Here is a 14,557-nt window from a genome sequence, read left to right as displayed (position 1 = left end):
AACTTCATAGCCCCTTAAGTTTCCTAGCTAACCTTTTGAGTTGCTGTTGTCCATTTTAAATTTTATTTTTGTTGAAAGGAATGAAATAAGTGTTAACTCCATGCCAAAAAATTAGTCATAATAGAAGGCAATAAGTTCATAAACTTAGAACCATTCCTTCTTGTTCAGACTCAACTGCCAATGTATTGTGGCAATGTTCTACAATCTTCCAGAAGTTAAATTAAACACATTGATCTTCCACAATCTTCCAGAAATTCTGGCTCCTCTGTTTTTTTTTTCATTTTTCTTCCTCTAGAACATCAAAGTTTGAGCAGAGGTAAAGCTCATTCCTTGAGAGTTCATCCCCTTTAAGTTTTACTTATCAAGGAACTGTGCGTAGGACTTTTAAGTCATGTGAAATGGATATTGAATGACATTCCAGATATCATTAGTGATTAAACTGCCAGTGTTTTCTTTGTTTAGAATGGTATCATAAGTGATGCTGGCTCTTCAAACAATGCTTTTGAGCCTGATGAAGATATTGAAGATCCAGAAGAACTTGATATTCCAACCAAGGAAATAGAGATTCAAGTGGACTGGAATTCTGATCTTCCAGTCAAAGTGAATGTTCCAAAAGTACCAATCCATAGCCTTGTGCTTGACTGTGGGGCTGTGTCTTTCTTGGATATTGTTGGTGTGAAATCACTGAGAATGGTAAGGTTCTGGTTTTTTAAATTATAGATTTGGAACTGTGGCAAGAGTGAAATGGTATGGGTTGCACAGTCTTGCAAAAGGCTGAATGCATGGCCTCTATAATTTTTTTAGGTGACTGTTTTGATAATAGAGTGTTGAATTTTAAAACAGGGGCTCTAGAGCTGTGCTACCTGGATTTGAATCCTGGCTCTGGCGTTTACTAGTAGAGTGATCATAGCCAAGTTGTTTAGTCTATCTGTACCCCAATTTTTTCCTATGAAAAACCGGAGTAATGATGGTATGTATCAAATCCACCAGCCTTCTGGTTAGCAGTCAAATGCCTTAGGCACTACGCCACCAGAGCTAGGGAGACTTAAAAATGAAGTAGCCATAGTCCCTAGGCTCATGAGACTAGGCATTCTAGAGGAAAAGACAGACATCAAGTAAGTAATCTTATTAATAACAATATATTAAGTAATCCAAAGAAACTCTGGTGGTGTAATGCCTAAGGCATTTGACTGCCAACCAGAAGGTTGTCAGTTCAAACCCACCAGCCACTCCTCAGAAAGAAGTGGCTGGTGGGCCACTTTGAGTGGAAGAGATAATGGGGTATGTGTGTGACCACTAGGTTCAGAATATAAGTAGGGCAATGTACTTCTGTATTGATTCTGCCTCAGAAACCCAAGGAGAGGTCGCTGTAAGTTGGATCCGCCCCCATGGCAGTGAATTTGTTTTTTTAAGTGCTCCAAAGCAAACTAAATAGGGTCAAGTTTAGCTAAAGATTCAGTTGAAAAAAAAAAAAAAAGCAAAACATTTGTCAAGTTGATTCCAACTCATGACAATCTCATGTGTGTCAGAGTAAAACTGTGCTTCACAGGGTTTTCAGTGGCTGGTTTTTCATAAGTAGAACATCAGGCCTTTCTTCTGTTAACAGAACAGTTAACAGCCTTTCAGTGAACAGCCAAGTGTGTTAATGGGTTCTATCATCCAGGGACCCCAAAGGTTAAGTTAGTATCAAGAAAACTAAGGCAGAAAAGTAAGCAGGTCCAAGGCACCAACCAAACCAAAACCAAACCCACTGCCAGCAACTAGATTCTGACTCATAGCCACCCCTAATGGGTTTCCAAGGCTGTAAATCTTTATGAAAATAGATTGCCTCATCTTCCTCCCCAGGAGCAGCTGGTGGGTTGAACTGCTCTGGTTAGCAGCCAAATGCCTTATTCACTATGCCATCAGAGTGCCTTACAGTCATATGTAATAGTGTGAAACTGACCCTTAACAGATGTTTAGCTTATCAGGGGGTCTCTTGCCTACTCTCTGCAAGAATAGGAAATGATTCCAGGATGTGGGTATAAGGCAAGTAAGGCAAAAAAGTCATTGCATTAGGTAAAAGGGTGGGAGGATGGGCTGTCTGGTTCTGTTCTATTTCATTTAGCAGACCTGGTTGTTATCTCATTTGAGAACACTTTCGTTCTTCCTTGTGCATTTCCTCTAGATGTTGGCTCAGACCCACTGTAGACAGCACTGGCTAAATGGTTTAATGAGTTACTTTTGGGGAGAGTCTTGATATATTTAATGCTACAGTATTTTCCACACTTTGCAAATAATTGCTATCAAATGCTAGGACAACTATTATAAAACTAAAGAAAACTATAAACTTTATACTTGAACAGCCTTGTTCCCCCCCCCATCGAGAAGTTTGTAATTCAATTTTATTATTGCCCTTAGTTCGTGTGCCTTGAGATTTTTAATTAAACTTTTTATTTTGAAGTAGTTATAGCTGAAATAATACATAGAGGTCCCATGTTCCCCTTGCCCTGTTTCCTCCAGTGGTAACATCTTGCAAAACTATAATACAAAATCACAATCAGGATATTGACATTGATACGTTCAAAATCCAGAGGCCTTGATTTTTAGGTCATTTTTTTATATTCTGAACCTAGTGGTCACACATATACCCCATTATCTCTTCCACTCAAAGCTATAAACTCATGTTCTTTTCTCCAATCAGCAGGAGCTGTCTTAGGAAGCCTTCTGTCCTTTGTTGTTTCTTTCCACAAATATTTATTGAGCATTTTTGTCCTATAGCATTCTGTAGTACAGGTACTGCCACCTCTTCAGATAATGATCTTTCATCTCCAATCATACCATCACTATAGGTTAAAAATGTCTATAATTTTGCAATAATAAACTTTCCTCAAAGTCCTGATTAACCATGAAATTATTTGAACACTACTGAATTATGGGTAAATGAAATCCTCATTGTTACCAATTCTTTTTTCTAAGATTGTCAAAGAATTCCAGAGAATTGATGTGACTGTGTACTTTTCATCACTTCAAGGTAAATGCATATATGCACATGTCTATCTAAAGATTTTCCCCAAGCCCTTTTCTCTCCCTTGGAATATGGGCTCATGATCTCGGAGGCCTTTTCTAACCTAGGAAGACTTTACTTCCAGTTTATGCCATAGACTTGGTAATGCATGGAAACCTGAGTTTAGAACAAGAGGATCCTCAAGGATGTGAGTCTGTGTGTCTATGTATGAATGTATGCGTGTAGGAAAACAGCAGTGAGTAGAAGCAGAGGCTGAGGTGGGGAATTCTTATACAAGTGATTTATTGAGAGAGTGCTCCCTAGAGAAAGATAAAAGAGGGGAGCAGGACAGGGCAGGAGAAGAAGCTGGGCAAACAAGTTTTCAGAAGTTAGTCTGAGCCTGATTTCACAGGACCCTCACAGAAGGAAGAACACCATAGGGTTATCTCTTCTTGAGGCCCTTGTACTCTCTTGTCAGTCATTGGCTACAGGCTCCCTATGTGTGAGGGTGTAACCTCCAGGCCTTTTCAGGTGAGGCAGCTCCCAAGGGCCAAAGAAAATTCTTTAGGAAAGAGCTCAGCCATGAGCCATTAGCAGCCAGGCTCACAGCATGTGGAAGATGGTGTGCCAGTCTGGCCAAGGCCCCACGGTAGGGGACTAAGACCATCTACTCGAGCCAGTTATGGTATAACCATTCTATATGCTTCTGGAAAAGAAACTCTGATAGTTTAGAGCAGGATCACGTTTTGGAAATAAAAGAAAAAAAAATTAAAATGAAGAACTATAAAAATGTAGTGAACAACCAACATGCCCATGAACAGCTGCATGGATGAACAATTTACAGTACATACAGGCTATGCAACGTTAAAGAGTAATGATGAATCCTCAAAACATCTGACAACATGGATGAACCTGGAGGGCACCATGCTGAGCGAAATAAGTCAATTGCAAAAGGACAGAAAATGTATGAAGCCACTACGATGAAAATCAAGAAAATGCTAATGCATAGAAAGAAATATTCTCTGATGTTTACCAGGGATGGGAAGAGAAGGGAGGGAAAGTCATTAACTAGATAGTAGACATGTATTAACTTGGGTGAAGGGAAATATGGGGGAAGTCAGTACAACATGACCAAGGTGAAGGAAGACATTGGGAGGTAAACAGGAGGAAAAGGCAACAACGGTAAATACTATTACATACACGATCTTGCAGTAACCATAATAACAAACAGTAATTTATGAGTGGATATGTAGATAAATATGTAAGCTAAATAGGTGTGGGATGCCAAACCTGTGAGCATATACAGATTTGGCAGAGGTTATTTCTACATATGTATTTGTATGTGCTGCAAATATATTCAGGTATATAAAGAAACATGAAACTAAACCAAACTCACTGCCATCAAGTCAATTCCGACTCATAGCGACCCCCTTTGGGTTTCTGAGGTGGTAAATCTTTATGGAAGTAGATTATCCAGTCTTACCTCCACAGAGTGTCTGGTGGGTCTGAACCACCAACCTTCTGGCTAACAGTCAAATGCCTTAGGCACTATGTCACCAGAGCTCCTTATTCAGGTATATTGTAGAGCATAAAGGGTGTAAAGTTGTACAAACTTCTCAGCCATAATCAGATATCTTGAGGAACAGAGTCACTGGGCTTGAGGGCTTAGGACCATAGTCTTGTGGGACACTTAGGTCAATTGGCATAACATAGTCTGTAAAGACAAATTCTACATCCTACTTTGGTGAGTAGCAACTGGGTCTTAAAAGCTTGTGAGATACCATGCCATCTAAGAAACAAGTACTGGTCCCTTGCCATCCGGAGTAAAGAAGAGTAAAGAAATGAAAGACTCAAGAAAACAATTAGTCCGAAGGACTAATGGACCATGCTACCCACAGCCTCCACTAGCCTGAGACCAGAAGAACTAGATGATGCTCAGCTACCACTACTGACTGCTCCGATCAAGATCACAATAAAAGGTCCTGGATAGAGTGTGAGAAAAATTAAGAACAAAATTCAAAATCATAAAAATGACCAGAATTACTGGTCTTATAGAGACTAGTAGAAGCCCCAAGACTGTGGGCCTTAGACAGACTTCAAACCTGGAACTGAATTCATTCTTAGAGCTCACCTTTCAGCCTAACAATAGACAGACCTATCAAGTGAACTATAATACCCTTGAGGAATGTGCTTCTTGGAACAATCAACCATACAAGACCAAAAGTCAGCCTTTGCCCAAAAACAAAGTTCAGAAGGCAGGAAGGGGCAGGAAAGATGGGGGGATGCAAATGGGGAACCTAGGGAGGAGCTAGGAAGACTGCTGTTACATTGTGGGGACTGCAGTTAATATCAGGAAACAAAATGTGTATAAATTCTTGAACAGGCACTACTTTGTTCTTTAAACTTTCACCCAAACCACAATAAAATGTTCAACAAACAAACAAGCATAGTATTGGTTGATGTTAGAAAAATACTTTTCCTAGGAACTAACATTATGTATCTCTTTCTTTTGAAGACCATGTGATACAAAAGCTGGAGCAATGTGGTTTCTTTGATGATAACATTCGAAAGGACATTTTCTTTTTGACTGTCCACGATGCTGTACTCTATATACTGAATCAGGTTAAATCTCAAGAAGTTCAGGATTCTATTTTAGAAACGGTAAATTTAACTTTTTTTTTTTTTTTTAACATATCTATCTTTTCTAAACTATCATGATTTCTGTAGATGGCAAAAATTACACAAACCTTGGTTTAAGTCCCAGCCTAGCTGTGAGATTTTAGATCATCTGCTTAACTATGTAGCGCCTCAGTTTTCTCACAAGTAAAATAGGAGTAAAAACATTTATCTTGCTGGGTAGATGTGAAGACTAAATAAGATCCTTTATAGGAAAAGACTTAGTACCTAGTGCATAGCAATATGTTGTTGTTGTTGTTTGCCATCGAGTCGGCCCCGACTCATAGCGACCCCTCCTTGGGTTTCCGAGGCAGTATCACTACGGAAGTAGGATTGCCCAACCTTCCTTCCGAGGAGTGGCTGGTAGGTTTGAACCACCAGCCTTCTGGTTAGCAGTCAAGTGCCTTAGCCACTATGCTACCAGAGCAAATATGTAGGTTTATTAATAAAAGTGGGCATTAGCTATAATGCCTTTTCAGAATACAGCACTGAATCGTAGGTCTTCTGTGATTTGTGTGTACAAATGACAGCTTAAATTCTCAGCAGTCTGGAAACCCTTGAATTACAATGTCTTTAAATAGGCTCCATCAGGCCATAAGTGATCTTTGAAATAGGAACAAAAGAAATTATAATAAAGCCCATGAATAAGCCCAGGGTTAATTTTCCACACAAAATAGAATAAACTTCAGTTTCTAATAGGCCTCTTTATTTTGTGAGCTGTTCCATCAAATACCCAGAAGAGGTGAGCTTTTGGTCTGGTTCACTGGGCTGGGCCTAGTGGTGGGTCTGGTTGAAGAATCTTATTTCTCATGGAGTTTCTCACAGTGAATTTGGGTAACAAAAATAAATACTTTAAAAAATATAATAATAGTAACTCCAGTGATATAGTGCGTTATATTTTAAATTGCTTCCCTTTTTTTCCAAAATAAAGGTAAGTAGATCTTTATTACAGAATGGAAGTTAATGTTTGAAGTAAAATTAATTTAGAAAAAAATAGTACATTATTCTTTTCAGCTATTTTCAGTGAAGAGATTGTTTTGTTTAATGCTTCTGGGGAAAATACTAGCCCTAAATCTCAAAGTGTGGATCTTAAATACATAAGAGAAAAAAGAAAAGTAGTAAACCCACAAATCTCAAAGGAAAAATAAAGAAATAAGCTACATGCATGTTAGACAACCACAAAGCAGGATCATATAAAGTAGCAGAAAAATACCCCACATTAAAAATAAAATAGAACCAAGGTGTCAAGTTGTTTCTTAGCATGAAAATAGGTGTTTTGCTATTTGTTTACACCCCTATTCTCATCCAAGATCTCAGGCCATGAATGCCACAAAAACCACTAACCAAGAGTGCACCTACCAGGTTAAATTCCATCTTGTTAGCAATCAGGAAGGCGCTGTCAATGGCTAATGGATTTTTTGACCCGGAACAAATGTTATACTGCGGAAACCTGAGTGTTTATGTTAATATACTTAATGGTTCACTGGATATTGGGGTCAGAAACTTTATACTTCTGTGTACCATTAGTATCTAGCACAAAGCCCTACACATTATCGGCATGTGGTAAATGGAGATAATCTCTGCCTATACTGTCCTTTTCTTTAGGAAAGGTCACTTGGGTATTAATGATATTGTAGATGCACTGATATGATCCTATCCCTACCCTTTTATTTTACCATCACAAAGACCATCCCAGGACCACCTCAGCTTGTAGTTACACCTAGATTCTAACTTTCCCACTTAATACTCATTCATTTCCACACTAGCAAAGAGGAAACACAACTAAGTAGCACTTCAAAATATCACTGTCTCTTTGATACACATTTGGAGTTGCTTTGATAATGTCCTTCTTCAAGCATGAGATAAAGTCCGAGTAGTAGTCAGTTTCCACTGTGCAGGAGATTAAATTACACATTATATCTAAAAAGCAGAGATTTACTAAATGACCACCTTGGTCCACAAGTGTTGGTTTCATCTCCAGTAAAATGAATTTCCATCAAATTCAACTTGAGACTGGTTGTTGTCTTTAGTCACCAGCCCTTCACTGTATGTTCATTGTAAGTCTGACGCTGTACTACGTGATCTTAGCTTAGCCATGGAAGAAGCACTATCAACTGCTGAATCATTTAGGCAGAAGGGGGTGCCTTGTTAAGAGACACACAATTCAGAGCTTAGAAAAGAGAGCCAGAAAGGAGTTTAGACAATGGAGGACACCACCAGTTTACCTCTGGATGTGAAATAAATGAGATAGGGAAAATTCAAAGGTGGGAAATATTAATGAACAAGAAAGGTGAAGAGGATTCTGAAGTATATAGATTATAAATGAGAAGCAGTCATTTTCAGTGCAGTATCAGGTGGGTGGATGCTATTATCTTTCCAGTATATACTCTCTGTGTTCTCTTTGTCAAGATCTCTCTCATGCAAGACTGTAAAGATCCTCTTGAATTAATGGAAGCAGAGCTGACTGAAGAAGAACTTGATGTCCAGGATGAGGTATGATCATTATTTTCTTTCTAAGAAAATAATAGTAGGTTAAATCTTGACTAAATAAGGTAACACAAACAGTAAATATGTCTAATTAAGAACTACTCGGGGAATTATTTAAAGAAAATACCAAAAGAACAGCTTCATAGACAGGGAAAGGGGTAAACAAAGATTTTTCCCTCGAAGACATTAAGTACTTTGGCCTTTTGCCTCTGGCTTATAGGTGCCCTCAGTGGCTAACAGCAGCCAACACACTGGTCCTGATTTATTTATTTATTAGAGCAGTTTTAGGTTTACAGAAAAACTGAGCAGAGAATACAGAGTTCTTGCCTTCCCTGCCCCTAGTTTCTCTTGTCTTAACACCTTGCATTAGTGTTCTACATTTATTAACATTGATGAACCAATGTTGACACATTATTATTAGCTAAAGTCCATAGTTCACATTAAGGCTCAGTTCTCTGGCCTTTGATACATGTATAATGTCATGGGTCCACCATTACAGTATCATAAGGAATAGCTTCTCTGTCCTAAAAATCCCTTGTGCTCCACTTATTCATCCCTTCCTTCCTTCCCCTAAACCCCTGCAACCACGCATCTTTGACTTTGTATATAGCTTTGCTTCAGAATGCCATATCGTTGGAATCATAACATCATAGAATTTTAAGGTTGAAAGATTTAGAGATCAGGTAATTTAGTATCCATATAGTTGGAATCATAAAATCATAGAATTTTAAGGTTCAAAGATTTCTTAGAGACCAGGTAATTCAGTATCCTAGCCATGTAGGGATCCCTTCTACACCATTCCTAATGGATGTTTATTCAGTTTCTGTATGAACATTTCCAGATACTGGCAACTGGTGACTTTTTAAGACAGCTTATTATTACTGTTGGAAGTCTCCAAATGTCAGTTATGCTTACAAAACTCAATTCAGCCTCTTTGTAATAGCCACCTTGGAGACCCTGGGTGGTGCAAATTATTAACATGCTGAACTGCCAAAGGAAAGGTTGCAAGTTCAAGTCTACACAGAGGTGCCTCAGAGGAAAAGGCTGAAGATCTACTTCCAAAAAATGAGCCACTGAAAACACTACGGAGCACAGTTCTTCATTGTCCATTTAGCAAACTGAGGTCTGTCTTCTCTAGCAAAATAAACGCTCCCACTGAACAGTACTTTGAACACATGAGAATAGCTCTCTTATCTCTACCAGCTACCACTTGTCTTTCAGTTTGTCATACTGTGGTGGCTTGCATGTTGCTGTGAAGTTGGAGGCTATGCCATTGGTATTTCAGATACCAGCAGGGTCACCCATGGTGGACAGGTTTCAGCAGAGCTTCCAGACTAAGACAGACTAGGAAGAAGGAAAAAAAATGGCCAGTGAAAGCCTTGTGAATAGCAGTGAAACACTTTGATATATTACTGGGAAACTTCATGAATAGCCCTGAGACATTATCTGCTATAGCCAGATGATGGACCCCTCATATTGGAAGGCACTCCAAATACAACTGGGGAAGAGCTGCTTCCTCAAAATAGTGTCGACCTTAATGACGTGGATAGAGTAAAGCTTTCAGGAACTTCATTTGCTGATGGGGCATGACTCAGAATGGGAAGAAACAAACATCCATTAATAATTGGAACATGGAATGTACCAAGTATGACTTTAGGATAATTGGAAGTTGTCAAAAATGAAATAGAACACATAAAGATAAATACTCTAGGCACTAGTGAGCAGAAATACACTGGTATTGGCCATTTTGAATCAGCTAATTATATGGTTTACTATGCCAGAAATGACAAATTGAAGGGAATGGCATCATATTCATTATGACAAAAAAATGTTTCAAGATGTATCCTGATGTATTATGCTGTCAGTGATAACATAATATTCATATGCCCCAAGGGATACCAGTTAATACTACCACTATTCGAATTTATGTACCAACTACTAAAGCCAAAGATGAAGAAATTGAAGATTTTTACCAACTTCTACAGTCTGAAATTGACCAAACATGCAATCAAGATGTGTTGATTATCACTGGTGATTGGAATGCAAAAGTTGGAAACAAAGAAGAATCATCAGTAGTTAGAAAATATGGCCTTGGTCATAGAAATGATGCTTGATATCACATGATAGAAATGATAAGAATTTTGCAAGTCAAATGACTTATTCATTGCAAATACTTTTCTTCAATAAGATAAAGGCAGCTATATATGTGGACCTTACCAGATGGAATACACAGGAATCAGATTCACTACGCCTGTGGAAAGAGGTGATGGAGAAGCTCTGTATCTTCAGCCAACCTGAAACTCAGACTTCTAACTTCCAAAATAGTAAGAGAATAAACTCCTGATTGTTAAAGCCATCCCATTTGTGGTATATTCTTGTCAGAGCGGCACTAGGTAACTGTTTTGGTTACCTAGTGCCACTCTGACAAGAATATACCACAAATGGGATGACTTGAACAAACAGGAATTTATTCTCTTACAGTTTGGAGGCGTTAAGTCCAAGTTCAAAGTGCCAGGCTCTAGAGGCTGGGTGACCTTGGGCTTCAGCTCTGCTTCTTGATCCTGGCCTACTGAAACTAGAGGCATCTTTTCTCTCAGGCAGCTAGTGGCTGCTGAGGCTAACTAGCCCAATGTCGACAAATAAAATGGCACAGTCTCGATGTTATCAAACCACATGGCAGGCCATTAATTTAAGTCCATCAAAAGTCCCAAGGTCAGCAGAGCATGGCAGGCTGCTGAACAATGACATGGCTACATGCAGGGTTCAAGCGTGCCATAAGCTAGAGACCATTCCCAAAGCTTCTCCTTATACACAGGAAGCAGACCACATCCCTAGGGCAGCTACTCAGCTGCTCACAGTAGATTCCACCATGGAGTTGATTACCAGTCTCATCACGGGGAATATTACATCCAGCTGCCCAGCTACTCAACCAGGCCCAGCCAAGTTGACACACAAACACAACCACCATAGTAACCAAAACAGTCTATATGAAGAATATGCAGCATCAGGATTGTAAGAAGACTCATTAACTACATTGTGCAGATGACACAACCTTGCTTGCTGAAAGTGAAGCACTAACTGATGAAGATCAAAGACTATAGTCTATAGTATGGATTATACTTCAACGTAAAGAAAATAAAAATCCTCACAACTGGACCAATAAGAAACATCATGGTAAATGGAGAAAAGATCAAAGTTGTCAGGGATTTCATTTTACTTGGATCCACAATTAATGCCCATGGAAGCTGCAGTCAAGGAATCAGACGTCATATTGCACTACGCAAATATGCTGCAAAACCTCTTTAAAGTGTTAACAAGCAAAGATGTCACCTTGAAGGCTAAGGTGCACCTAACCTAAGCCATGGTATATTCAATTGCCTTATATGCTTGTGAAAGCTGGACAATGAATAAGGAAGAGCACACAAGAGTTGATGCCTTTGAATTATGGTCTTGGCAAAGTATACTGAGAACACCTTGGGCTGCCAGAAGAATGAGCAAATTTGTCCTGGAAGAAGTGCAGCCAGAATGTTCCTTACAAGCGAGGATGGCCAGACTTCATCTCTCTGGTCATGTTGTTAGAAGGGACCATTTCCTGGAGAAGGATATCATGCCTGGTAAAGTAGAAGGTCAGTGCAGAAGGGGAAAACACTAACAAGATGGATTGACACAGTGGCTGCAATGTTGGGCTCAAGGATAGCAAGGATTTTGAGAATGGCACAGGACCGAGCAGTGTTTCATTCTGTTGTACATGGGGTCACTATGAGTTGGAGCTGACTCAATGACACCTAACAACATCTTCACCAGCTGTTTTCCAGGTCCCTAGATCATTCCTCATAGACATATAGTTTGTCAGTGCTTTTTTCTAGCCAAGAAGGAGACACCCTTGATGTAGTCAGCATGGAGATTATGCAACTTTAATTTCATCAAGATCCCTCTAATTTACTGCAACTTGAAAATGTGTTTGTCTTCATAATGGCTACATCAAACTGTGGGCTTCTGTTGAGCATGTGTTAACTAATGACTGGAGCATTTTTACATAAACTATGGTCCCACTGGGCTCTCTCTTTATATTTATGTGATTGATTTTTTATCCTAACACAGGACTGCATATATCTTGTCGTTCCAGTTTATTGATACAGTTGTGAATTCTGAGTTGACATCTAACATATCAGCTACACACCCCCACTGGTGTCATCTGTAAATCTGATAAGCATGTCTTCTCTGCCTTCTCCAAGTCCTGATAAAAATGTTGAAAAAAAAAAAGTAATTTTCAAACCTCTATGGAAAAACTAAACAGTAGGGTGGCAGACAGGGAAAAATTTTGTGGAGGAGCTAAATTGCTAGAGTGAAAGTCAGACCTATGTCTTAGCTTAGAGAGCCCAGGAAAGTCATTCTGTGACTGAGAAGTCCTTCAAGCTCTAGGAGTTAATAACTGTACAGATATAGAGCTGACTTAGTGTGAGCTAAAATCCGTATATCAAAATTGGAACTTAAGAAATTGGCACATTATGGGAATATTCATTGACTATCATATAAAAGAATTCATGGTAGGTTTCCTGTAAATAGTGAGGCAGTATTCAGAGCAGTAGTGTCACTAGTGTTGGTGTCATCCACCATCGGGGACCTCCTCTCGTACCAGACCGTACAGTGATATTTATTATCAATTTTTATCATCAAATAATATGTGATATAGTTGTATATTGCTTAAATGTAGTATTTCTTGGATTATGTGAATACTAAAAACAAAATTTTTTGCAAAATCTTTCCACATTGAATTATAACATTATTAGTAACTGAGTGGAAACATTAATGTTTATCCTTTTCCCTGAATTACTACTTCTCAAACAAGTTACTGATATAAATTCACAAATCCTACTTACACCACAATAGTGCAGCTAAAACACCAAAAAAATTGACAAAATCAGCTGCCATAAAAAACAGGCAGTAATGAAAACAGTAGCACGTGCTTGCAGCACATACAGGTAAAACCACGTGACTCGAAGCATCATTATAATTGACTAATAACAACAGCACTGAACTGAACACATTCTCATGGCCATCGAGTCAATTTGACTCAGTGATCCCTCCTTAGGTTTCCGAGGTGGTTTCTCTATGGAACTAAATTGCCCAATCTTCCTTCCAAGGAGTGGCTGGTAGGTTTGAACCACCAACCTTTTGGTTAGCAGTCAAATACCTTAGGCACTACTCCAGCAGAACACATTAGAAGGTTCAAATGTAATTTAGCATAGAGTTTTAGCCTTGAAGTTATATTGACACATGTAAACTGGGCTTATGAAAAATGTTTTTGTTGTTACAACTATTGCCTTCAAGTCCATGTTGACTCATAGCAACCCTCTAGGACAGAGAACTGCCCCATGGAGTTTCCAAGGCTGTAATCTTTATGAAATCAGACTACCACATCTTTCTTCCTCAGAGCAGCTGATGGGTTTGAACCACCAACCTTGCAATTAGCAGTGAATGCTTTAGTCACTGTACCAACTATAACTAACTACAGGAATATTTTTTATTAAAAATATATAAATTTCTACTGAAACACTGCACAAAAAGTTTATAAACAGTCATTTTGGTGTCATGCACCCCCATACACACATATAATGTCACCTGATGTGGTCCGTACCCCTCACACCTAGTGATTCAGAGTGGTTTGAAGGGCATGGGCTCCAGAATCAGACAGTCATGATTCTACCACTTACTGACTGTGGAGCCTCGGGAAGCTGACTTACTCTGATGTCATTTTAGATTCTTTGTGTAAAATAGAAATGATAATACCCCATAGACTTGTGAAAATTAAAGGATGCACATAAAGTAATGAGAACAGCATCTCATGTATAGTAAAGTGCTCAGTATTTTAATTGCATTTCTTTAAAAGCAATAAATTATAATTATTGCTTTTAAAGAAATGCAATTAAAATATATCGAGGTGTAAAATTAAGTTTTACTTTACTTCTATTGTGATGAGATACACTAGAGGACCGAATGTAAACCACCAACACTGTAGTCTTTGTGGAAAAGATAATGGAGACGTGAGAATTCATTGCTTCAACACTTTTGTTCTCTCTTTGCTCCCACAGGCTATGCGTAGACTTGCTTTCTGAGAGAGATGGCTGACAGAGATTACTATGAGCAAGGCCTACAAAGCATTATTTCCCCACCTGTGTCATTCTATGCAAACATTTCTGCATCGACTATTTCTTTGGACTTGAAGCACTCATTCTTTTTCCATTAGATTTTTTTTTTTTTTTAAATATTTATGTGTGTTCTTTTTTCCCCCCTCTTAGCCATTGAAAGAGGAGTGCTAAAATTGTCTTTTGGCTTTATTTATAAGGTAACCTATACAAATAGTTGAGACTTATCAGGTGATGTAGCAGTATCCAGGATCTGCTTATG

At 38.7% G+C, this 14,557-nt stretch overlaps 1 protein-coding gene across 1 annotated transcript in view; it reads left to right on the top strand.

Annotated features, from left to right (window-relative positions):
- The window catches only part of SLC26A4 (solute carrier family 26 member 4), a 76,585-nt gene extending 62,320 nt beyond the window's left edge, over nt 1-14,265 (top strand). The window contains exons 16-20 of the mRNA XM_007945077.1: nt 463-693; nt 2,959-3,013; nt 5,502-5,647; nt 8,072-8,155; nt 14,242-14,265. Coding sequence (XP_007943268.1) covers nt 463-693; nt 2,959-3,013; nt 5,502-5,647; nt 8,072-8,155; nt 14,242-14,265 — 540 coding nt within the window. The remainder of the gene's footprint in view (nt 1-462; nt 694-2,958; nt 3,014-5,501; nt 5,648-8,071; nt 8,156-14,241) is intronic.
- The last annotated feature ends 292 nt before the right edge of the window (nt 14,266-14,557 follow it).

The sequence above is a fragment of the Orycteropus afer genome, unplaced genomic scaffold, assembly GCF_000298275.1.
Source record: "Orycteropus afer afer isolate SDZICR_OR568_19922 unplaced genomic scaffold, OryAfe1.0 scaffold00007, whole genome shotgun sequence".
Classification (NCBI taxonomy): domain Eukaryota; kingdom Metazoa; phylum Chordata; class Mammalia; order Tubulidentata; family Orycteropodidae; genus Orycteropus; species Orycteropus afer.
The sequence above is the reverse complement of the archived record's forward strand: the minus strand, read 5'-3'. Positions and strand labels throughout refer to the sequence as shown.